Source organism: Gossypium hirsutum, chromosome A01, assembly GCF_007990345.1.
Source record: "Gossypium hirsutum isolate 1008001.06 chromosome A01, Gossypium_hirsutum_v2.1, whole genome shotgun sequence".
Classification (NCBI taxonomy): Eukaryota; Viridiplantae; Streptophyta; class Magnoliopsida; order Malvales; family Malvaceae; genus Gossypium; species Gossypium hirsutum.
In genome coordinates, this window is record NC_053424.1 from 19,539,950 (window position 1) to 19,564,523 (window position 24,574).

Consider the following 24,574-nt stretch of genomic DNA (forward strand, 5'->3'; position numbering starts at 1 on the left):
CGAGTACGAGATGTCATCCAATTTAACTTACCGATTCGGAGCATAAAAATTTGCTTTTAAAATTAAATTCACTGTTCATAACAACACTGTCCACCTGCGCAACTGTCACTAATTTAATTATAACTTGAGTTACGAAACTCAAAATTTAAATCCGTAAATTTTCGTGAAACTAGATTCATATTCCTACTTACCATAAAAGTTTCAGAATTTTTGACTTAGCACATTAGTACAGTTTATTCATTAAAGTATCCCCTGTTTCACAGCTCGACAGATCTGACCTCTTGGCGCTAAAAATCAAATATCTAATTGTACAGAATTCATATAAGGTTACCATTAATTTATTTTGAAAATAGACTCACTAAGGAATCTAAACATATAAATTATGACCTATAATTATTTCTGTACAATTTATAATGATTTTCTAAAGTTAGAACAGGGGACTTCAAAAACCATTCTGACCCTGTCTCACTAAAATTTAAATATCTCAAAATATAAAATTCCTTTGCCTACACCGTTTCTTTCATGCAAAAATAGACTTGATAAGCTTTAATTCTATATATCATTCACCCTCTAATTCCATTTCTAATATTTATGGTGATTTTTCACATTCACGTCACTGCTGCTGTCAAAGAAACTGCTTCTTTGAATTAGTTACCATTTAAACATACATAACTCCAAAACATATTCTTTAATAACTACTTCAATAGCTAACATTAGCCATATCATTTGGACATGCTCAAAATGATTAAGACTCTATACATGCCATAGTTTAAACATTTTGAAAAGCACATAATACCGAGATGGTTATGATAGTGTGATACGAGCTCCGACGGTCCACTATTCGATCAAGTTCAAATCACTATAAAACAAAGAAAGAAAGAGATGTGTAAGCTATAAATAGCTTAGTAAGTTACATGTAAACAATAATTACTCAATTAATAATTAACACTTTTAACATATAACTAATCAAAACATTTCTTAGCAATTTCAATCACTTACACATACACAATCTTACCAATTCACTTGCATATACATTTTCACACTTAACATTTCATATTCACTTTAATTCATTATTAATCCCGTTGAACACTTGGAATATACACGGATACGTAGAGATTTAGCACATAAGTGCCACACTGATATGTAGCCGAAGCTACCACTGATATGTAGCCGAAGCTACCACTGGATGTAGCCAAAGCTACCACTGAAATGTAGCCGAAGCTACCACTGATCAATAACACTGGAAATGTCCACGGGTCTGCTCACACAAGCTGTCAGGTGTCTGCAACACATGCTAGATCACCCAGCACCCGGGACTCACTGTAACACTGTAACACTGGTCTCTAGTGACATGTCACTTGTATCCAATTCTATTCCTAAGTTCAACCGGGAATTTACACTTAACACTTTATTTTCAACACTTTATCACTTGAATAATTCATGAACAACTTTCCTTCCACATTCAATATTAATTCACATATCAAATATAATTCACAATTTATACAAATATAACTATTATTTACATATAACTTACCTCGGATGCAAAACGACTATTTTTGTAATTTAGTCGATAACTTTCTCTTTTCCCCGATCACTTGCACTATTTCTTCTTTCTTGATCTATATTAACACAATTTAATACATTTTATCAATATTCCATTCAAATACAATTCATACACAACATTTTGACACATTTACATTTTTCCCCATAACTTTTCAAAAATTCCACTTTTGTCCCTAAGCTCGTAAAAATAAAATTCTCTAAATTCTTAAATTTCAAACTTCACTAAATCATATTTCATGCTCATAACGGGCCTCAATTTCACAAAATCACAACTTTATGCACACTTTACCATCTTTCACAATTTAGCCCTTTTTCAACATTTTTCATTGAAATTCATCTAGTAAAACTTGTAATTAACACTTCAAACATTCATTATCTAACATCACTAATCAATTTACAATTATATCATGAATGGGTCAATTTTTAAACTTTAATTTCATTTAAATTAAATGGTAGAAACATGAAATTCAAGCTTCAATAAGCATAAAAATACGAAAATAATTAAAAACGGGGCAAGAAATCACTTACAATTGAGCTTAGGAAAATCAAAACCCTTAACTATGGTAACCTGAAACTTTCGGCAGCAAGCTTCTGATTTTTTTGAAGAAGATGGACACTTATTTTCTCTTTATTTTGTCTTTTACCCAATTTGGACAAAAATGCCCTTGACCCATTACTTAGATATTTTTCTAGAAATACCCTTTTGTGTCCATAACACTAATTTATGGTCTAATTGCCACATAAACACTTCCAATTTCATGCAATAATTCAATTAAGTCATTTAATCACTAATTAACACACTTTGCATTTTTCTCAATTTAGTCCTAAAAATTCAATTAAGCACTAAAGTATTAAAATTTCCTATCCATATTTTCACACAATATTTCAATCAATCAGTAACTAATAAAAATTTATAAAATTAAACTATTTCACTTCGGATTTGTGGTTACGAAACCACTATTTCGATTAGGCCCTATTTCGGGCTATCACAATTCTCCCCCCTTAGGGATTTTCGTCCCCGAAAATCTTACCAGTGAATAAGTTGGGATACTGTTTCCTCATAGCCTCCTCGGTTTCCCATGTTGCCTCTTCCACCACATGTCGTTGCCATAACACTTTCACTAAAGCAATTTCTTTGTTTCTCAACTGTTTCACTTCTCGTGCAAAGATTCGAATCGGTTCTTCTTCGTATGTCATATCCGATCGAATTTCCACTTTATTCGGTGAAATCACATGTGATGGGTCCGATCGATATCGCCTCAACATAGAAACATGAAACACATTATGAATTCTTTCCAATTCCGGTGGTAAAGACAATCGATAAGCCACTGGACCAATTATTTCTATCACTTCATACGGACCAATAAATCTTGGACTTAATTTGCCTTTACGGCCAAATCTCAAAATTTTCTTCCATGGAGACACTTTCAAAAATACTTTATCTCCCACTTGAAACTCAATCTCTTTTCTTTTCAAGTCCGCATACGACTTCTGTCGATCCGATGCAGCTTTCAAACAATCACGGATTATCTTCACTTTGTCTTCGGTTTCTTTTACCAAATCGACTCCATGTAACTGATTTTCATTAAGTTCAGTCCAATATAATGGAGTCCGACACTTTCGTCCATACAACGCTTCATAAGGTGCCATTTTTATGCTTGACTGATAACTATTATTATAAGCAAATTCCACCAAAGGTAAATATCTTTCCCAATTACCTTCAAATTCCAATACACAACATCTCAACATGTCTTCGAGTATTTGAATTACTCTTTCAGACTGTCCATCGATTTGGGGATGGAATGCTGTACTAAAATTCAATTTAGTACCCAATGCCTCTTGTAATTTCTTCCAAAACCTTGAAGTAAATCGTGGATCTCTATCAGATATCATAGACATAGGTACACCATGTAATCGGACTATCTTAGCAATATACAATTCAGCTAACTTGTCAAGTGAAAAACTCATTCGCACAGGAATGAAATGAGCCGACTTAGTCAATCGATCAACTATAACCCAAATTGAGTCTTTCTTTTTCGGTGACAATGGCAATCCAGAAACAAAATCCATAGTAATTCTATCCCATTTCCACTCGGGCACCATAATAGGTTGAAGTAATCCTGAAGGTACTTGGTGTTCAGCTTTTACTTGTTGGCACACTAAACACTTTGTCACATACTCGGAGATATCCCGTTTCATACCCGACCACCAATAAAATTTCTTTAAATCATTATACATTTTTACACTACCGGGGTGAACTGCCAAATGACTATCATGTGCTTCTTGCAAAATTTTCTGAATTAAATCAACATTTTTCGGAACACATATTCTATCACGAAACATTAAACATCCATCTGAATCAATCTGAAAATCAGAATTATTGTCCACTGCACACTGAGTCTTTCTTCTTTGCAATTCATTATCCACTTTCTGAGCCTCACAAATTTCTTGAAAAAACAATGGTCTAGCTTTTAACTCTGCAAACAATGATCCATCTTCAGTCAATGTTAATCTCGTATTCAAAGCTCTCAAAGCAAAGAGAGACTTTCTGCTCAAAGCATCAGCAACTATATTAGCTTTTCCCGGATGATAATCTATCACAAGTTCATAATCTTTCAACAATTCCAACCATCTTCTTTGCCGCAAATTCAGATCTTTTTGTGTCATAACATATTTCAAACTTTTATGATCTGTAAAAACACGACATTTCTCACCATATAAATAATGACGCCAAATCTTCAAAGCAAAGACAATAGCAGCCAACTCTAAATCATGGGTAGGATAATTTCGTTCATGCGGTTTCAATTGTCGAGAAGCATACGCTATCACCTTTCCTTCTTGCATCAATACACATCCAAGCCCATTTAGTGACGCGTCACTATAAACAACAAATTCCTTTCCTGACTCAGGTTGCACTAACACTGGTGCCTCAGTTAAACACTTCTTTAATTTCTCAAAACTTTGTTGACACTCCTCGGTCCATTCGAACTTAACATCTTTTTGCAACAATTTTGTCATCGGTGAAGCTATCATCGAAAAACCTTCTACAAATCGACGATAATATCCGGCTAAGCCCAGAAAACTCCTAACTTCAGATACATTTCTTGGAGGCTTCCACTCAACTATTGCCGATATCTTATTCGGATCCACTCGAATGCCATCTCCGAGACAATATGCCCCAAAAATCCAACTTCACTAAGCCAAAATTCACTTTTGCTAAATTTAGCAAACAATTTCTTTTCTCGCAGCGTTTGTAGCACAATTCTTAAATGTTCAGCATGCTCGGCTTCACTTCGGGAATAAATAAGAATATCATCTATAAACACCACAACAAATTTATCCAAATAGGGCCGGAAAATTCGATTCATCAAATCTATAAAAATAGCTGGAGCATTAGTCAGACCAAAAGGCATTACAAGAAATTCATAGTGGCCATATTGGGTTCTGAAAGCAGTCTTTGGCACATCTGACTCTTTAACCCTCAATTGATAATATCCGGATCTCAAATCAATTTTGGAAAACACTGTGGCGTCCTTTAACTGATCAAACAAGTCATCTATTCGGGGTAATGGATACTTATTCTTCACTGTCACTTTGTTAAGTTGACGATAATCAATACACAATCTTAATGTCCCATCCTTTTTCTTCACAAATAGCACGGGAGCACCCCACGGAGAGTAACTTGGTCTAACAAATCCTTTATCTGTCAGCTCTTGTAATTGCACTTTTAATTCTTTTAATTCAGTTGGTGCCATTCTGTAGGGAGCAATCGATATTGGAGCAGTACCTGGCATTACTTCAATACCAAACTCTACTTCTCTAATCGGAGGCAAACCTGGCAACTCTTCTGGGAACACATCTACATATTCACATACCACTGGCACTGGTTCGATCTTTATTTCAGACACTTTTGTGTTCAACACATAAGCAAGATATGCTTCACAACCATTTTTCAAACATTTCTGAGCAGACATGGCAGAAATCACAATTGGCATCACATTTGACTTATCTGTTTCAACCCGAAGAACTGTACCACTACCACACTTCAACTCAAGAATTTTCTGACTGCAATCTATCTTGGCCTTATGTAATGTCAACCAATCCATTCCCAAAATAACATCAAATTCATCAAATGGCAACAACATTAAGTTGGCAGGGAAACACTGACCTTGTATAATCAAAGGACAATTTTTGCATATTTTATCAACTATCATATGCTTGCCTAAAGGATTCGACACTTTAACCACATACTCAGTCAATTCAACACACAAATTCTTATCAGACACTAAATTCATGCATATATACGAGTGAGTAGAACCAGGATAAATCAATGCAAGAACATTAGTGTCGTAAAGAGAAAATATACCAGTGATCACATCAGGAGAAGATGCTTCCTCTCTAGCTCGGATGGCATAAGCTCTTGCTGGAGCTCCCACTTCAGATCTTACAGTCGTGTCTTTTGTTACGCCTCTACCACTAGTTCCAATCCCCACATTTCTCTGTGGTCTTCCTCTAGTAGTCACACTGCTCGATCTCACATTCTGAAACTTTTCTATCTCTTCTCTTTCCGGACAATCTTTCACAAAATGATCTTGAGATCCACATTTAAAACAAGCTCGGGTGATTAAATAACATTCCCCCAAATGTCATTTTCCACAATGTTGACATTCCGGTCTAGTAGGTTTAACACTACCTGTACTTGCCATAGAAGTTGCCTGAGCTTTAGAACCTGAATATTGTCTTCCTCGATCTCTTTGAAAATTCACACTAGAAACATTCGATCGAGTATTCATTTCTTTAAACTTCTTCGCTTGAGACTGAAATGGCTTGCCCATTGATCTTTTTCTTTCATCTCTTGCTTCACTTTCCACCTTTCTTTTCTCTTTGCTCAATTCTTCAGCCTTGATAGCTCTTTCAACTAGTACCACTAACTCTTTAATTTCAAGAATTCCCACTAGCAATCGGATATCCTCGTTTAATCCATCTTCAAACCTTTTACACAATGTAGCTTCATTAGATACACACTCTTGGGCATACTTGCTTAATTTGACAAATTCTCGCTCATATTCGGCTACCGTCATGCGCCCTTGTTTCAATTCAAGAAACTCTTTTCTCTTTTGATCAATGAAACGCTGACTCACATACTTCTTCCGGAATTCTTCTTGAAAGAAGTCCCATGTAACTTTCTCTTTAGGCACCACTGACACTAAAGTTTTCCACCAATTATAAGCCGAATCCCTCAGCAATGAGATAGCACATTTGAGACTTTCTTCTGGAGTACAAGATAATTCATCCAACACTCTGATAGTATTATCAAGCCAGAACTCTGCTCTTTCAGGATCATCATTTACATTAGCTCGGAACTCTTCGGCTCCATACTTTCGAATTTTGTCCACTGGAGGCTTTGACAATTTTAACACTTCAGTTTGTTGAGGAGCTATGGGAACAGCTTGAGGAATAGGAGGGGGCGGAGGAGGTTGAGCATTAGGATTAGTTCTAACAAACTCAGTGTACCAATTGTTCATCATTTGGAGAAAAGCTTCTCGAGCCTCATCTCCTTGACCCTGAGTCTCGAATCGACTTTCAACAGGCACATTACTTTGAGCATCATCAGCTGTATCTCGATTAGAATCCATTACTATAAAAAAAACATTTTAAGATGTCAGGAGTCGTCACACTATCGTTATTCAATTATGGCATGTATAGATAGTCTATTACACTCGCTACGTTAGTCCGAGAATCGACTAAACCGTAGCTCTGATACCACTAAATGTAACACCCCTTACCCGAGACCGTCTCCGGAATCGAGTACGAGATGTCATCCAATTTAACTTACCGATTCGGAGCATAAAAATTTGCTTTTAAAATTAAATTCACTGTTCATAACAACACTGTCCACCTGCGCAACTGTCACTAATTTAATTATAACTTGAGTTACGAAACTCAAAATTTAAATCCGTAAATTTTCTGTGAAACTAGATTCATATTCCTACTTACCATAAAAGTTTCAGAATTTTTGACTTAGCACATTAGTACAGTTTATTCATTAAAGTATCCCCTGTTTCACAGCTCGACAGATCTGACCTCTTGGCGCTAAAAATCAAATATCTAATTGTACAGAATTCATATAAGGTTACCATTAATTTATTTTGAAAATAGACTCACTAAGGAATCTAAACATATAAATTATGACCTATAATTATTTCTGTACAATTTATAATGATTTTCTAAAGTTAGAACAGGGGACTTCAAAAACCATTCTGACCCTGTCTCACTAAAATTTAAATATCTCAAAATATAAAATTCCTTTGCCTACACCGTTTCTTTCATGCAAAAATAGACTTGATAAGCTTTAATTCTATATATCATTCACCCTCTAATTCCATTTCTAATATTTATGGTGATTTTTCACATTCACGTCACTGCTGCTGTCAAAGAAACTGCTTCTTTGAATTAGTTACCATTTAAACATACATAACTCCAAAACATATTCTTTAATAACTACTTCAATAGCTAACATTAGCCATATCATTTGGACATGCTCAAAATGATTAAGACTCTATACATGCCATAGTTTAAACATTTTGAAAAGCACATAATACCGAGATGGTTATGATAGTGTGATACGAGCTCCGACGGTCCACTATTCGATCAAGTTCAAATCACTATAAAACAAAGAAAAGAAAGAGATGTGTAAGCTATAAATAGCTTAGTAAGTTACATGTAAACAATAATTACTCAATTAATAATTAACACTTTTAACATATAACTAATCAAAACATTTCTTAGCAATTTCAATCACTTACACATACACAATCTTACCAATTCACTTGCATATACATTTTCACACTTAACATTTCATATTCACTTTAATTCATTATTAATCCCGTTGAACACTTGGAATATACACGGATACGTAGAGATTTAGCACATAAGTGCCACACTGATATGTAGCCGAAGCTACCACTGATATGTAGCCGAAGCTACCACTGGATGTAGCCAAAGCTACCACTGAAATGTAGCCGAAGCTACCACTGATCAATAACACTGGAAATGTCCACGGGTCTGCTCACACAAGCTGTCAGGTGTCTGCAACACATGCTAGATCACCCAGCACCCGGGACTCACTGTAACACTGTAACACTGGTCTCTAGTGACATGTCACTTGTATCCAATTCTATTCCTAAGTTCAACCGGGAATTTACACTTAACACTTTATTTTCAACACTTTATCACTTGAATAATTCATGAACAACTTTCCTTCCACATTCAATATTAATTCACATATCAAATATAATTCACAATTTATACAAATATAACTATTATTTACATATAACTTACCTCGGATGCAAAACGACTATTTTTGTAATTTAGTCGATAACTTTCTCTTTTCCCCGATCACTTGCACTATTTCTTCTTTCTTGATCTATATTAACACAATTTAATACATTTTATCAATATTCCATTCAAATACAATTCATACACAACATTTTGACACATTTACATTTTTCCCCATAACTTTTCAAAAATTCCACTTTTGTCCCTAAGCTCGTAAAAATAAAATTCTCTAAATTCTTAAATTTCAAACTTCACTAAATCATATTTCATGCTCATAACGGGCCTCAATTTCACAAAATCACAACTTTATGCACACTTTACCATCTTTCACAATTTAGCCCTTTTTCAACATTTTTCATTGAAATTCATCTAGTAAAACTTGTAATTAACACTTCAAACATTCATTATCTAACATCACTAATCAATTTACAATTATATCATGAATGGGTCAATTTTTAAACTTTAATTTCATTTAAATTAAATGGTAGAAACATGAAATTCAAGCTTCAATAAGCATAAAAATACGAAAATAATTAAAAACGGGGCAAGAAATCACTTACAATTGAGCTTAGGAAAATCAAAACCCTTAACTATGGTAACCTGAAACTTTCGGCAGCAAGCTTCTGATTTTTTTGAAGAAGATGGACACTTATTTTCTCTTTATTTTGTCTTTTACCCAATTTGGACAAAAATGCCCTTGACCCATTACTTAGATATTTTTCTAGAAATACCCTTTTGTGTCCATAACACTAATTTATGGTCTAATTGCCACATAAACACTTCCAATTTCATGCAATAATTCAATTAAGTCATTTAATCACTAATTAAACACACTTTGCATTTTTCTCAATTTAGTCCTAAAAATTCAATTAAGCACTAAAGTATTAAAATTTCCTATCCATATTTTCACACAATATTTCAATCAATCAGTAACTAATAAAAATTTATAAAATTAAACTATTTCACTTCGGATTTGTGGTTACGAAACCACTATTTCGATTAGGCCCTATTTCGGGCTATCACATGGTTTTTTTTTTCAAGTTAGATGTGCACATATATTGAACATTATAGCTAAAGCTGGTTTGGAACTTGCTGATGATGTTTTTGATAAGATTCGAAATGGAATTAAGTACATAAAGAAGTCAGGTTTTCGTAGGAAAAGATTTTATGATATAGCCGTCAAAAGCTTTCATTTGAATGTGATCGAAAAGTTGTATCAAGATGTGTGTGTGAGATGGAATTCTACATATTTGATGCTTGAATATACTCTTTACTATAAAGATGTGTTAGATTATTGGGGCTAACGAGATAAAAATTATCAAATATTTGTACTTTCTGATGAGGAGTGGAGCAATGTTGCTATTGTTTGTAAATTTTTGAAAGTCTTTTATAATGTGATTTGTGTTTTTTCTGGTTCTAATTATCCAATGACTAATCTTTATTTTAGAGGGGTTTGAAAAGTTTACAAGGTCTTAATTGATATAGTTAAAGGCCCTCATTATTTTTTTAACTCTAATGGTTATGCAAATGCAAGAGAAATTTAATAAATATTGGGTTGAGTATTCTTTGATATTGTCATTCGCTACTATTTTAAATCCTCGCTACAAGTTAAATTATGTGCAGTATTGCTTTACTACAATCTATTGGGACTCATGCTTCAGACTTTGTGCAAACTATTATTAGCAATCTTAAACTCTTGTTTGATGAGTATGTTAAGAACTCCAAATCCACGTCTTCCTCTTTAGTCAGAAGTTCCGGTGTTTCAGATAATGATCCTATTGATTCTAGTATGCATCAACTCAATGTTAATATGGCTGATTTGGAAGGAGATTATGATGAGAGTGATGATTATAAACATTACTTAAGTGAATCTAGTACTAAGATTAAAAAGTCACAATTGAACATTTATTTGGAAAAACCAGAGCTTGAGTTGAATAGCCAAATAGATGTATTGGATTATTGGAGCAAAAGTTCAATTTGACTGTAGCTTTCATTTTTGGCTTGTGATCTTTTGGCAATTCCAATATCGACTGTAGCTTCCGAGTCGGCTTTTAGCATGGGGAAGAAAGTTATCACACTTTGAATAGTTCCCTTAAACCAAAAACAGTTCAAGTTGTTGTTTATTTTTATGACTGGATATAAGCTAAGGGGTTTTCAACGGGCAATTATTATTCTTGTTTTATTGTTATAATTTTATAACATTTTACCAATTTGGTTATCTAACTATTTATTCTTGTTTCATATTAGAAATTGATTTCAAGAATGATGAGAATAATAATGACGTTGAAGATGATGATTCTTTGATTCCTTTCTAGGTATATAATTTAGCTTAGAATTTACAACTTGTTATATACAATCAAATATGTTGATTGTTTGATATATAAGTATTTTGATTGGTTGATTACATTTTATAGGTTGTTTTTGGTGCTATTTTGGGTATTATTTCTGTTGTTTTGCTGTTATTTTTAATGTTCCGCATCACTTGTAATTTTGTTTGTATATTGTAAAATATTTATTTTATTGTTAATTTTGCTACTAATTTGAGACCCATTATGAGATTCTAATATTTCCCTTTGTTTTCTCTTCCTCAACTTTTTACCATCCAATTATTGGATTTCATGTTTTTCAATGGTGAGACTAAATATGAAAGCTATTGTTTCTATTTATTTCCATTTTCATAACTATTCAAGCTCTTAATTTTGTAGTTTGTAGCCTTCAAGGAACATTATTGGAACTTAGCTTGTAATTTTTATGGTATGTACCATAGTGTCGATCCTATCAAAGGGAAAAACAGAAGATTGAATTATGTTATTTAAAATAACCATGAAAATATTATGAAATAATTCAAAACAAATGATTTAAATTGTAAAAGCAATGTCTATACCGAGCACCCTTGGTGAGTGAATTTGATGCGGATTGCAGTCTGTCACACTGCATGTATAACTCGGATGCCTTTTTTTTAGTATAAATATTTTTTAATATATTTTAAAATTTTCGAAAAATATTTATTTTCATGTTTGTAGTGTATTTGATATACTATATTTTTAAAATTTATTTTATATAATAAAATAAATTTTAAAAAAATGGGTTAGGCCTAGGTTTAGCATATATAATCCGGGCCATGCTTGGACAAAAATATAAACCCATTTTTTGGGTCAAGCCTACCAATCGGGCCAAAGAATTTGGTCGGCCTCGACTCATGGACACCTCTACCCACCACATCACTAATGCACAAAAAATCAAGTCTTAGATGGCCTGTCCTTCTCATCATCATCTCAGATCTATTACCATCACTATAATTCATCATGATAAAACCCTTCGAGAATGATTCTTAATAAATTTGTCTAATGAAACTAGAAACAATGGAGAATTAACATCTTTATTCTACCCTATTTTTACATTCTCTATTATTGGACGCAAATTAGGCCCTGATGAATTGCGTTCTCTACAAGAGTATTTCTCTTGGTGAAGCAATTAACTATTCTTTGCCTTTAAGTTGTATTATTGATTCTTTTAGAAGCTTCAACCAATTAACTATTCTCCAAGTGCACCCTATACTCGTCAAGCATTCGTTGGATGCATACTTTCACCACTCCTTCTCATTATGGGGAGTCTTGGATGTCTAATAAGCTCTCTTTGAAGCGATGTATGTACTCTATGAGATATTCTCTAAATTTCCGATGCTTTCGTCCCGAATCAATCAAAGTAACATCCTTTTGGCTTTGCAACTCAACGGAATTGGGAGTAAGGTAAACATACCAAGTGTATGCCTTCTTTGTCAAAGACTTGAAAATTTCTTTTGACTTGAAGTCATCATATAACCCAATAATTTCAAGTTATTGGTAATTGTAAAGAGTGAATGGAAAGTTCATCATGTGACTAAGGAAATGAGAAGCACTCAATGTCACAAAAAATCTCTATATTTGATTCAACAGCTTATAATATTTTAGGCTTATTTTCATATCTTCTACTTTCAATAAAGTAGTATGATATGGAATATCTTTTGCTGAACATTCTTAGAGTTAACACATTATTCTTAAAAAAGGTTGGTTCATAATTATTATTTTTATAGAGAAATATTATTCCAAGCAAGAGAGTCCTTTTACTCATAAAGATAAACAAAATTACTGAAGTGTGATTAGTAATGTGACGTGTTAATATAATTAGATATTGGCCCCACAATAAAAACAACAATTTAAGGCCTAAAATTACCCTTTAAATACAGCCCAATGTTAATTCCAAGCTTTAAAATTGGAAAGTAAACCGATCATAACTTAAAACTTCGAAAGATAAAATATATACCGGATTAAACACAAAAATTATATCCAAATTCACTTCATATGTCTTGTTCCCTCATGCAAGGATCTCAAACAAGTTGCAAATTATTTCATATCAGGATATGGTTCTTGCTGTAAGTAAAAATGTTTTTAATATTTATCCAAAGTAAGCAAAGATTTTGCTTCGTTTTATGTAGTGCTGTAAGAAAAGACAATGGTTAGAATTACAAAGGCAAAGCCACCCTTGATGCTGCTACTGCTATAAACGTAATGCTTTTCAATTAACTCCAAAGAACTTGTACCATCGCAAGGCTGCAAAGCCACATGCCATAACTGACTGGGAAAAAAAGGACATTCAAGCACCCTTTAGAATACAACTCTCAACCCATGGTGAAAGAATTGGCCAACTTTATGCCAAAGAACCCCAAGTCCACCTTCAGCTCTAGGATTCTGCAACTTTATCATTCAATGCTTCATCCATTACGCAGTACGGGTGCATTCATATCAGTTAACTACAAATCAAGTTGGTCAGTGCCCAGATGTATCCCATTAATAAATTCAGAAGATACCTAGCTCTACTTATAGAACAAACAAAAAGCAGTTCTCTAAGATGCAATGCGCGAAACTCTTCACTGTCATGGTTTTGCTTGTTCAAGCATCAAGAGATGCTTTTAGTCTTTCTTCTAAACACTGCGCAAAATCAAAGAATAAAACCTTGAGGGACATGATACCTTCCCACAAATAATGGAAAAGCCATGTTTATTACGGTTAAGAAGAACACCATCAGTTCAACCTTATCTACTTACTAACCTCAGTGCTTCATTGTATTTCTATATATTGATCGGAAGGTATATTTAATATATGATTATACCTAGAACATATGCATGCTAGAACATCATCAAGGTGACAGATAAAAGAAAGAATATATATATATGAAGGCAAAGGAACGTAGTGGAAATCAGAATCGGATTCCTGGATCAATCAAAACCAATAATAAAATTAATATATATATGTATAGCAAAATAAGCCATCAAGAATAGCATATTATATTTAGCTAGCAATAATAAATTAAAAAGAGGCAGATGATATAAACTCATCAGCAGCCCGAAAAGCCAAATCAAAGAATGAGAACTCGGTACTTTCACCTACAGTAGCTATGGCTATGGGGGAATGCAGGCAACATCACGTGCATTACATTGCATGATCAGAATGGAAAATGGAGGGCGGGGATACCCTGATTTGATTGGCTGAAATGAAGTAAGGAATAAAGTTTAAAAAAAAAAATTGGATGGATGAGGCTTAAGATTTAAGAAACCCATCATTTCTAATTACCATTTAAGTAATATTATAATCATGCACAGTCACAACACAATATCTAATACTTATTATCCATTTAGTATAAGTTGAAATAAAATTAAGAGTTGGATAATCAACAATGGCATATAGTACTGTACATAATTATGGGTATGAATACCGAGCTTGCTTGCTCTTTGTTTTGCCTTAAGACACTACAGATTATCTCCTTCTTAACTAGTAATTGAGTATTCCATCCTCATTCTAAATATAAAATAATTTTAAAACTCATAACCTAACATCTACCTCTTAATAAATTTATAAAATAAAAAAAAATAATTAATAAGGTACACATAATACCATCACATAAACAAATATATACATAATAAATGAACCCCAAAAAGAGCACATATACATAATATAATTAATCATTAAATAGAAAAAAGAAAAAGAGTTTTAGTTGTGTATATATATATATATGTAATAGTATCTTAGCCGAAATTAGAAGTTTTTACCAATGAAAGGCAGCCACGTCAAGTCCGAGGCTCCATTAATTAACGGACGTTAACGAACCTAACCACAGAGCTGTAAGAGGCGTTAAAAAGGCAAGACAGAGAGAGATCCAACGGCTGGGAAGCACTGGCGGCAACTAACTAGAATGAAACCCATCCGGTCAACCTATAGTTCCCACCAATAATTGAAAGCCACGTGGATTAACAACATCCTCGGCCCGCGACAGCTTACAAGATCCAGCTGATTACCTGGAATCGCCGGTGGCCAACCACATAGCAACAAGGAACAACAACTTTTTTCCTTTTTGATTTATAATTTTAATTTTATTAACTTTCTTTTTCATCGTCCAATTCTCTCTTTTCGACGCCTTTTGCTTCTCTCTCTCTCTCTCTCTACCTCTCTGTTCTGTCTGTTTCAGGGTTTTCTTTCTCTTGGATCATCATCATCATATTACAAATTACCAAAGAGAAAGCACCAAAGCATCATCATTTTCTACCCTTTGTGAGAGTTTGTTTGCTTTTTTTTTCTTTTCAGCTTTACTCCAATCCTTGGAGCTTCTTGTTTATTGCTCTAATCATCTGTTTTTTTTTTAAAAAAATTTTGTTACCTTGAATGAATATTCTGATGTTGTTTTCCTCGATTGGGTGGGAGTTTTTGGAGTTATGATCTGGGGTTCTTTTGGAAACATAAAATTACCCCAACTGCTTCAAGTTATTATAAAAAAAAAACCCAATTTTTGGATGGTTTGCTGGATACCTTCATCAAAGGTAATTAAGGGATTGGTATCATATTAAGTTGGGATTTTTCTTGTTTTGATGCTATCTGCGTAAGGGTAGTTTGATCTGGGAGTTGACTTCGATTCGGATATTTTAGAAATTTTCACAGCTTTCCACAACCAACTGGTTTTCTCAGATTTTTTGATTGCTTAGGTGATTTTTTATTAGCTATTTTGTTTATCCCTGGACCTTTGATTTTGTCTCAAGAAGATATAAGTTGGGATAGTTTTTGAATATTCAATCTTTTATTCGGCACATATCTGAGAAGTTGCTATAGAATTTGGTTGTTTTGGCAGAAGTTACTCCAATAAATTTATATAAAGGGGTTTGGCTTATTTTTGTTTAACTTGAAAGTGTTCTCCGAGGTCTTTGATTTATGGTTGGGAAAGGAATATGGCTGCCCGTATGGATTTTTCACCTCCATTTGCAATCATAGAAGGTGGTTACACTAACGATAATTTGCCAGACATGGATAATGAAAAATTGGATAATGAAAAACAAGTCACTCTCGGGAAACCTCCGCGCCACCTTTCCATTATGCAACATTGTGTGAGTTCAGGGAGGCTGATTGCTGAGGCTAATTTGGTATGTTTAATTCCTTTCTAATCTGACCCTTCTTTTCATCATTATGAACTGAGGAGCCTGAGCTTTAAGGACTTTCTACATTAGCATAAAATCTGAATGCAGCTTAGTTATTAGTTTAAAATGAAAACTCTGAAACATTTGTGATTCTGATGATATATGTTCTTGTCACCTGCATTTGTGCTGCATAACCTTTTGGCTTTTGACACTTTTAGAGAGAATAACTATTATCCTGTTCATATTTTGTTGAAAATCATCACCTTGAGAAAGGCTTTGCATTGTTTTATTTGATGCTATAAAAGTAGTTTCCTGAATTGCTTTTACTAACTACTTTTCTCTTCTCTAGGAATTGGATGTTGGTATTGTAGTCCACAAGTCATCTTCTGATGAAAAGACTGAGTTTTTGCCGGTCTTGCGATCAGGAAGCTGTGCTGAAATAGGACCCAAACAGTATATGGAAGATGAACACATTTGCATAGATGATCTTATTGGACATCTCGAGACAACTACAAAGGTCCCTTCTCCAGGAGCTTTCTATGGGGTATGATTATTTGAATCTACCATATATGACCTGCCAGATGTGGTTAATAAGTAATCTTGGTGAACCATCTTAATTTTCATTAGAAATAGCAAATTTTGTTAATGCACTTCCTTCTGACTATCTGTCTTGATTGCGTGTCTGTAGTTAAAAACTCGTGTCCTGCTATAGCTTCTACTGAGATAATATAATATATCTACCTTTGTGTGGTTAGTGTTGACAAGGTTTCAATGTGGTGTTTGAAGCATGTTCTAAGAAAACGGGTCCTGAAGATATTATCCAGGCCAAAAGGAAAAAGATGTAGAAACCAGCACATAGTTGTCTCTAATATTGTGAACTGCAGCCTGGTTTAGAGTAGCAATCCAGCAAGTTTTTGAACATTACAAGATCCTTTTTCCCTTAGATCTGCTGCCTCATTATAACTTGTTACTTAATTTCTAGGTTTAAGGTGTCTAAACATGTCAGTTCTATTCCATATACAATTAGCATGAAGGTGGTTTGGGAATCTTTATTGGCCATACTTGTGAATTGAACCTTGCCAATACGTGTGAACAGGTTTTTGACGGTCATGGAGGAACAGATGCGGCCATATTTATTAGGGAGAATATCCTTAAATTTATAGTTGAAGACTCTCATTTTCCAATTTGTGTGGAGAAGGCAATCAAGAGTGCTTTTCTGAAAGCTGATTATGCATTTGCAGATGCTAGTTCTCTTGATATATCCTCTGGCACCACTGCATTAACTGCACTTATTTTCGGAAGGTGAGTGACCCACTTATCTGCAATGGTAATATTCCATTTTGACGTTATTTCCTTAAATCCTCTTCTAGCAGCCTTTGTTTTGGTTTAAGATGATCTGAAATCCTGTGCATTCAGTGATTGATGCTGCGTTGAAACTGGAAATAATGTGTTATCAGGATATATTATGCATTAGTCAAACCTGAACTCAAGGTCTTCTTAGTAGTCTTTACTGTTCTGTATTCTGAAAGCCAGGAATTGGGTACCTCTAAACTCTAATATTAGTTATCTTTTCAAAGGACCTTGATAATTGCAAATGCTGGAGATTGTCGAGCTGTGCTGGGAAGGCGAGGTAGAGCAATTGAAATGTCCAAGGACCACAAACCTAATTGCACATCTGAAAGACTAAGAATTGAGAAACTTGGTGGAGTTATTTATGATGGCTACCTGAATGGGCAATTATCTGTGGCACGCGCACTTGGAGACTGGCACATGAAGGGGCCAAAAGGATCTGCCTGTCCTTTAAGCGCAGAGCCAGAGCTGCAGGAGACAGACCTTAGTGATGAGGATGAATTCTTGATAATGGGCTGTGATGGGTTGTGGGATGTTATGAGCAGCCAGTGTGCTGTGACTATGGCGAGGAAAGAGCTGATGCTTCATAATGATCCTGAAAGATGCTCAAGAGAACTTGTCAGGGAGGCATTGAAGCGCAACACGTGTGATAATTTAACAGTGATTGTGGTTTGTTTCTCTGCTGAGCCTCCCCCACGAATAGAAATACCACAATCCCGTGTTCGGAGGAGCATATCATCAGAAGGGCTGAATCTACTAAAGGGTGTGCTGGACTGTAACTGATGAAACAAGAGAGGGTTGAACGAGATTTGTGCATGAACGCATTGGAGGGCGAATGGTCGTGGCATTTTTCTACCGAGTAAGCTGCAGCTGCCCCCTTCACACCATGGCTAACATTCATCCTTCATCCAGGGACATCCTTGTCATGTAAAATATCATTCTTTTTGAGTTTTTAAATCCTGTATACCTGAGATAATTCATGATGTAGCTCCGATTTGCAGGATTCATTGTTCTTCCTTTCCTTCTTTCTTCATCTGCTTACTCCTCTGTAAATAAACTGAGTCTTGAGAGATATGTTCTAGCAGTCTTTCACTAAATCAAATAATTTGATATCATTGACCATTAATGGTTAGATAGCTATCCGGGTACCATGCCTAGTTTTTTACGTTGGAAGATTTTCCGTAACTACCATCCCAGAGTTCACCAAGCCAAGGAATACGCAATTATGCAGGCAGCAGTAGCTAAACAGCAGCTGAGTCAAGTCTCGAAGAACTTTAGGTCATGATTGTCATGGTGTCATCTCAAGTCTTAAAGGCTCAGTATACTGTCATGGTGTCATCTCAAGTCTTAAAGGCTCAGTATACCCTCTGTGCAATTGGAAAAACAGCAACACCATTGCAGTGTGGTTCTTTTTACTGGATATCAAAATTCAGCAGCAATTACAAATTAAGCTTTCGTGTCAAACTATCCAACAAGGAGAAGGAAAAGTAATACACTACCAATTTATTAAGCTATTAACGAGAAGAATCCAAGAGGTTTTACTTCAAAGAACCAAAAACAAGGCAAGAAAGTGACTTGAATTTAGAAGTTGGAAACAGCAAATACATGGTCCAAAGAGCGAAACTTGGTTTCAAGTTACGGAAATAAGTCTCATTATGGTCCATGGAGCAAAATTTTGTTTCAAGTTACAGAAAGAAGTCTAAATTAAACAGTCGCATTTCAATACTGCAGCAAACATGGAAACTTTTTTTCCATAATATCTCTTCTCCAGCTGAACCACAATAGTTATAGTTCATCATTATTGGAGTCGCTATCACTGCATACAAGCAAGTGTCAATGTCAGAACACCAGACACCTACGAAAGATTGTCTGTGCAAGTGCAACAAAAGTAGGCTGTTTTTTTTTTTAGATATAAAACAAAAGTAGACTGTAAATCTATATAAAATAGACTTTTAGGATAGAGTCAGAACCAGTTACTTGGAAAGGGGGGAAAGAGAACAAATAAAATCAAGGATACCTTGCCCCGCTGCAGTGCTCACTCAATTCCTCACATAGAACTTTGCTTACATCTCCTTGCTTAACGGATCCTTTCTTTATCAATTCTGTTAACTGCATGGGTTTGATAGCAAAGTAAGAATCAATATTTCAGATATGCATTAAGCTCACAAGCAGGTTTGAAAACTCACCTCATCTTCAGTTTCCTCCAGTAACCTATACCAGAACAAATATAAACTAGGTTATTATAGCTGACATTCACAAATTATATTATACCAAACAAACTACTGGCGAAGAAATAGAAATTCATAAATGAGACATAATACAAAGAATAGTGCAAGCTCCATGCAGTCTCACCGTCCACAATAAGAGGATATATCTTTTGAGTATGCCTTAGCTTCTTGCTTATCTATCAATAAATTAAAATGCAGAAATAGGGAAATACTTTAGAACTTAGGAAACGATGGACTTTGGAAACAAAAAAGAACTAGAAATTAACAGCATTTCTAAGAACACGATAAATATAGAGGCAGCCAGTATTATGAAAGTAAAGAAACAATGGCTTGGTGAATGGCTAGGAAGAAATACAGAAATCCTAGAGATATCAAGCAAAACCATCAGAGAGATGGCATATGCACATGCATAGGCAACATTTGCCTCATATATATTAACAGTATATGCAGAAGTGTGAATCAATGATCAAGTCCTAGCATTTTGTGCACAAAATCAGATTAGGGGACTAATTACATATGCAGAGAAACATATGATGTCAGTCTCTCTGATAGTGCTTATGATTGATCAAGGACTTCACCAGCCAGTTTTATTGTGCAACAACCATAATTAGATTATTTATACTTGCCACTTCCCAAAATAAAATAAAATAAAATGATCAGTACCAATGGTGAGGATGTCCCAATTATGCACTTTGATCCACTCACGTCGAAATGAATCTAACTGCAAAGTAAAAAACAGATATGAAGATATAACAGATATGAAGATATATGCACTTGCATGCCTGAATACAACATGTCATAAAGCATAATCAACTAAAACAGGTAACAGAGAATATGAACACAGTAGTGAAACCTATAAATTTGCATGTTTTGCCAATGCTGCCACAAGTTCAGTATCTGATGCTACATGATAATAATTATATTGACGGCACAGTTGCTACAAGATATAATAAATATCCGAAATTTCAAGGGAAACATAATATCATGTTTAAAGATGTGTTCTACCATGTATAAATGCAAGAAATAGAGTGCAAGTATGAGCTACCTTTTCAAGAGTGTAATCTTGCATCTTTTCACAAAGTCCATCCAATAGCTCAACAGCTCTAAGCTCACTCATCCTAAATAGAAAAAGACAAAAAAATTAGCAAAGTTATCACTTGTACAGGGTCTGGGGAAAATAAAACATTGATGAAAAGTAAACATCCGTGCATGAGCTATCCCTGCAATCTTTCATCAATCACAAAGGACTAAGCAGCAGCAAATATGCTGCACCCATCAATTAGGCATGCTTTAGTAAAACATTCCCTTCTGAAACATGTTACTCCTAAGTCATAATATAGCAAAAAAGCTATCATTTTGTGTTAGATTTTGCTAAAGAATGTCATTAGGACTCTTTTTAAGGCTAGTTAAGTTAGTATTAATAATAGTATTTTATATTATTGCAATGGTAAATACTTGTTAGCAAAAACCTACTGGTACAAATTTCAACTGTCGTCAGGGCTGAACCGTTGGTGGTATCCAAAATGTCAACTATTTGTCATTGTTAAAATGTTCATTATCAACTTTCTTCTCAATTTTCAGACGAAAATTTTTTGGTGCTATTTCCCTATTAAAAAGTTTATGCTCATTGTTCAATGTTTTGCTTAATTCTAATGCTTCCTTTTATTACCATTGTTAATGTTTCACTTATTTTTATTGCTATTGTCTCATGATGTTCGTAAAATATTCTTCAACACTAAGCCCAACACCAAAAGAAAGACCGGAAGCTCCGTTAATTCAATTTCTAAAATTAAGAGTTTAATCGAGACTAACTAGCGCATGCAAATCTGCAATGTTGGTTTTCCCATGAAAATTATTATTACCTGTAATCAATAACCTTTCCTTGGCGTTGACCTTTCGAGTCCAAACGATGTCTCATATCCAAATGGTTCCTGGGTTTTTCCTACATATAAAAATTAATGTATTAATTACCAAATTACAGCTCAATTTGCAGAAAGTGGCATTGATTTAAAGGTTTCTTACCTTCGATAATTGAATCTCTAGCTCTGCCTGCAAATCATCGAACGAAAACAAAAATCAGCTAATTTATTTCATAAAGAGGGGAAAGGAAAAAGGATGGGATCGGTGTGGTTTTGATTGTGAGTGAAAGAGCATATGTTGATCAAAGGTTTCCATTGTTACCGCGACGGCATTGCAAGCGGCACACTTGTCATCGATGCAAGCGGCGATGGACAAAATGGAGAAGATGGAAAGGAGCCACAACATGGGAGCTGCCATCTCTGGCCTTTGTTCAATGTTCTCGAATTTTCCCTCTGCACGGGAACCGCGATCGTTGAGTTGAGTTACTTATTTTGAGGAGCTAAGGCTAGATCCGGGTTCGGGCCTTTTCTTTACAACCACCAACAGGCCTTATAGCCTGGTCAGTTATATTCCACCCCACCCCTACGAGCCGAACTTTATTCAAATTCAAGTATTCAACTTAAAAAATTGCAAACTGATCGGTTTAATTCAATGGCACAATAATAAAATTAACCCTTAATATTTATATCTTTTATCAATTTAGTCATTTTTTCTTTATTAAACTAAATTGACCCTCAACCTTTTAAAAAATAAGTTTTATTTTTTTTAAAAAAAATACTAACTAAGAGGTTAAATTTTTAAATACAATAGCTCACATGACAGATCTTATGTACTTTATATTTTTTAAAAAAAATTCATGAACTTTTTATAATTTTTTTAATATTTTATAAATAAATTATTTGTTGATGTGATATATAAGACAAATAATATCCTATCAATATTAACTAAACATAAACTACTATATGTACTTGAACTTAATCTCATGCTTAAATTTAAACATACTCCAAAATGTTTAAAATAAATTCCAACCTCAAAACACCATCGTTTTGTTATTCAAAATTTTAAATATTTAAGTGGTAAAAATCAAACTCAATTCAAATTTAAATCACTTAAATAGAGGAAAAAATGCATCTTATCAAATTCGAATTCACGTCCTTCTATATAGAGGTAAAATTAGAAAAAAAATTAGGGGGCCGAAATTAAATTATAATTTTTATTATAAGAAAAAAATATAATTTTAACATTTTAATAGACTATATCTTTATCATTTTTAAAGAATTAAATCAATTTTTTTATATTTTTAGGGGGTAAAGTGTAATTTTACTTTTATTAATTTAAATTTTTTAAAATTATTATAGAAATCATATGAAAAAAAAATTATTTTAAAGGGAATCGAGGCCCTGTCGCCACTGCTTCTATAATAATAATAATATCAATACTATTTAAGCTGAAATTCAATTGACAATTTAAATTTTTATTTATATTAATTATAGTTGATAATAATTTTTTTTCAAAAAGTTGAAATTAGAGGATTTTACATATGGAGGAGATATTGCGCATGTCTAATGATTTTACTTGCATGCTAAATTTCATTTAGATTTTTTCTGTGAAATCAAGTTTATAAATTAATGAAATACTAGCTTAATGATAAAGTGTGTTTTTTAGGAAGAAGTTTGAATAATTTTAATATTTTACATTCGGGTTTTATCATATGTAAATTTATGTGTGAGGTTTTTTTAATTAATTCTCTTTATGTATGCATTTTATCTTGATTTATTTTAATTTATATTTATATTTATGTTTTTTATTATCAATTTATTTATGTATTGTAGTTATTCATATCTATATTGTTTGTGTTTATAATTGTATTTGTATCTTTTTTTTCTTTTTTAAATGACACTTAACCTTAAATTTAATCTTTCTCTCCTACCTTTAAATTGAAAAATATCAAGCGCTTAAAGAAGTCGAACTTATGTCTCTAAGTTGTTGCAATAAAAATAATGTTATATAAGCTAAGACTAATCAACCAATATATAATATCAACGTAATATATTATATACAGTCAATTTTTTCTATAAGAGTCTCATTTGTCTATCTAAAATTTGTCTATTATGGAAAGGTGGTTGTTACACACCTATAACAACATGCTATTATAGAGAGATAATTGTTGTAAGCTTATTATAAAATTCATATCATAAATTTTCATCAAATAAACAAAGTGAGAATTATGTTAAAAAAACAAAGAAGGTGGTGGGAATCAAATAAAACAATTAAAAGACGTTAATAGGTTTGATAGTTCATTTTTCAATGGGGTCAAAAATGGCGGTTTTGAAATCCCATTTTCGATGATTGAGGTATTAATGTTAATTTAAGTTTGGCCATTTAATTTTGTCAATTGGATATTTAATTAAAGTAAAAAGACTAAATTGTAAATGTAACACCCATAACCCGTATCCATTGCCGGAATAAGTTACAAGGTATTACCAAATAAATACCAATTAAACTAAATTTCCTTACATCTCAAGCCACCAAAAATATCATAACATTAAATACTTATCAAATCAAATAATCATATTTCCATAAATATCAAATTCGAACTAAACTCATATATGTATATATATAAAACAATGCTCACATATTTAAAATTTCACTTTAATGCCATTTTTATAAATAATAATATTCCATTACAACACATCCCTGCATACATCAAATATATGCCAATATCCATTTAGTTAATCGTATATCAAACAAATCAATTATCAACATTTGTATCAACTCACATTAAAACCAAATGAAA

The 24,574-nt window shown here is 33.5% G+C and overlaps 2 protein-coding genes across 2 annotated transcripts; one reads left to right on the forward strand and one right to left on the reverse strand.

Annotated features, from left to right (window-relative positions):
* Window positions 1-15,323: 15,323 nt before the first annotated feature.
* LOC107945237 (probable protein phosphatase 2C 27) lies at window positions 15,324-18,815 on the forward strand. The gene is made up of 4 exons (XM_016879161.2): window positions 15,324-16,345; window positions 16,689-16,883; window positions 17,436-17,641; window positions 17,917-18,815. Exons 1-4 carry the CDS (start codon window positions 16,154-16,156, stop codon window positions 18,470-18,472), a joined length of 1,149 nt encoding a protein of 382 aa, XP_016734650.1. The 5' UTR covers window positions 15,324-16,153; the 3' UTR covers window positions 18,473-18,815.
* Window positions 18,816-19,171: 356 nt separating this feature from the next.
* On the reverse strand, window positions 19,172-22,363 carry LOC107945238 (protein seele). Its single transcript, XM_041115653.1, has 9 exons — window positions 22,099-22,363; window positions 21,940-21,966; window positions 21,780-21,859; window positions 20,963-21,035; window positions 20,581-20,638; window positions 20,042-20,093; window positions 19,876-19,900; window positions 19,707-19,798; window positions 19,172-19,505 (listed from the first exon to the last, which is right to left on the reverse strand). The coding sequence occupies exons 1-9, from the start codon at window positions 22,192-22,194 to the stop codon at window positions 19,475-19,477; spliced, it is 534 nt and encodes a 177-aa protein (XP_040971587.1). The 5' UTR covers window positions 22,195-22,363; the 3' UTR covers window positions 19,172-19,474.
* Window positions 22,364-24,574: the final 2,211 nt, after the last annotated feature.

Coding starts and splice junctions, on each gene's coding strand:
- LOC107945237 (XM_016879161.2), top strand. CDS start 16,154: ATGGCTGCCCGTATGGATTTTTCACCTCCATTTGCAATCATAGAAGGT. Junction 16,884..17,435: donor CTCCAGGAGCTTTCTATGGG/GTATGATTATTT, acceptor ACGTGTGAACAG/GTTTTTGACGGTCATGGAGG. Junction 17,642..17,916: donor ACTGCACTTATTTTCGGAAG/GTGAGTGACCCA, acceptor ATCTTTTCAAAG/GACCTTGATAATTGCAAATG.
- LOC107945238 (XM_041115653.1), bottom strand. CDS start 22,194: ATGGCAGCTCCCATGTTGTGGCTCCTTTCCATCTTCTCCATTTTGTCC. Junction 21,967..22,098: donor CCGCTTGCAATGCCGTCGCG/GTAACAATGGAA, acceptor GATGATTTGCAG/GCAGAGCTAGAGATTCAATT. Junction 20,639..20,962: donor AAGATTACACTCTTGAAAAG/GTAGCTCATACT, acceptor TTTACTTTGCAG/TTAGATTCATTTCGACGTGA.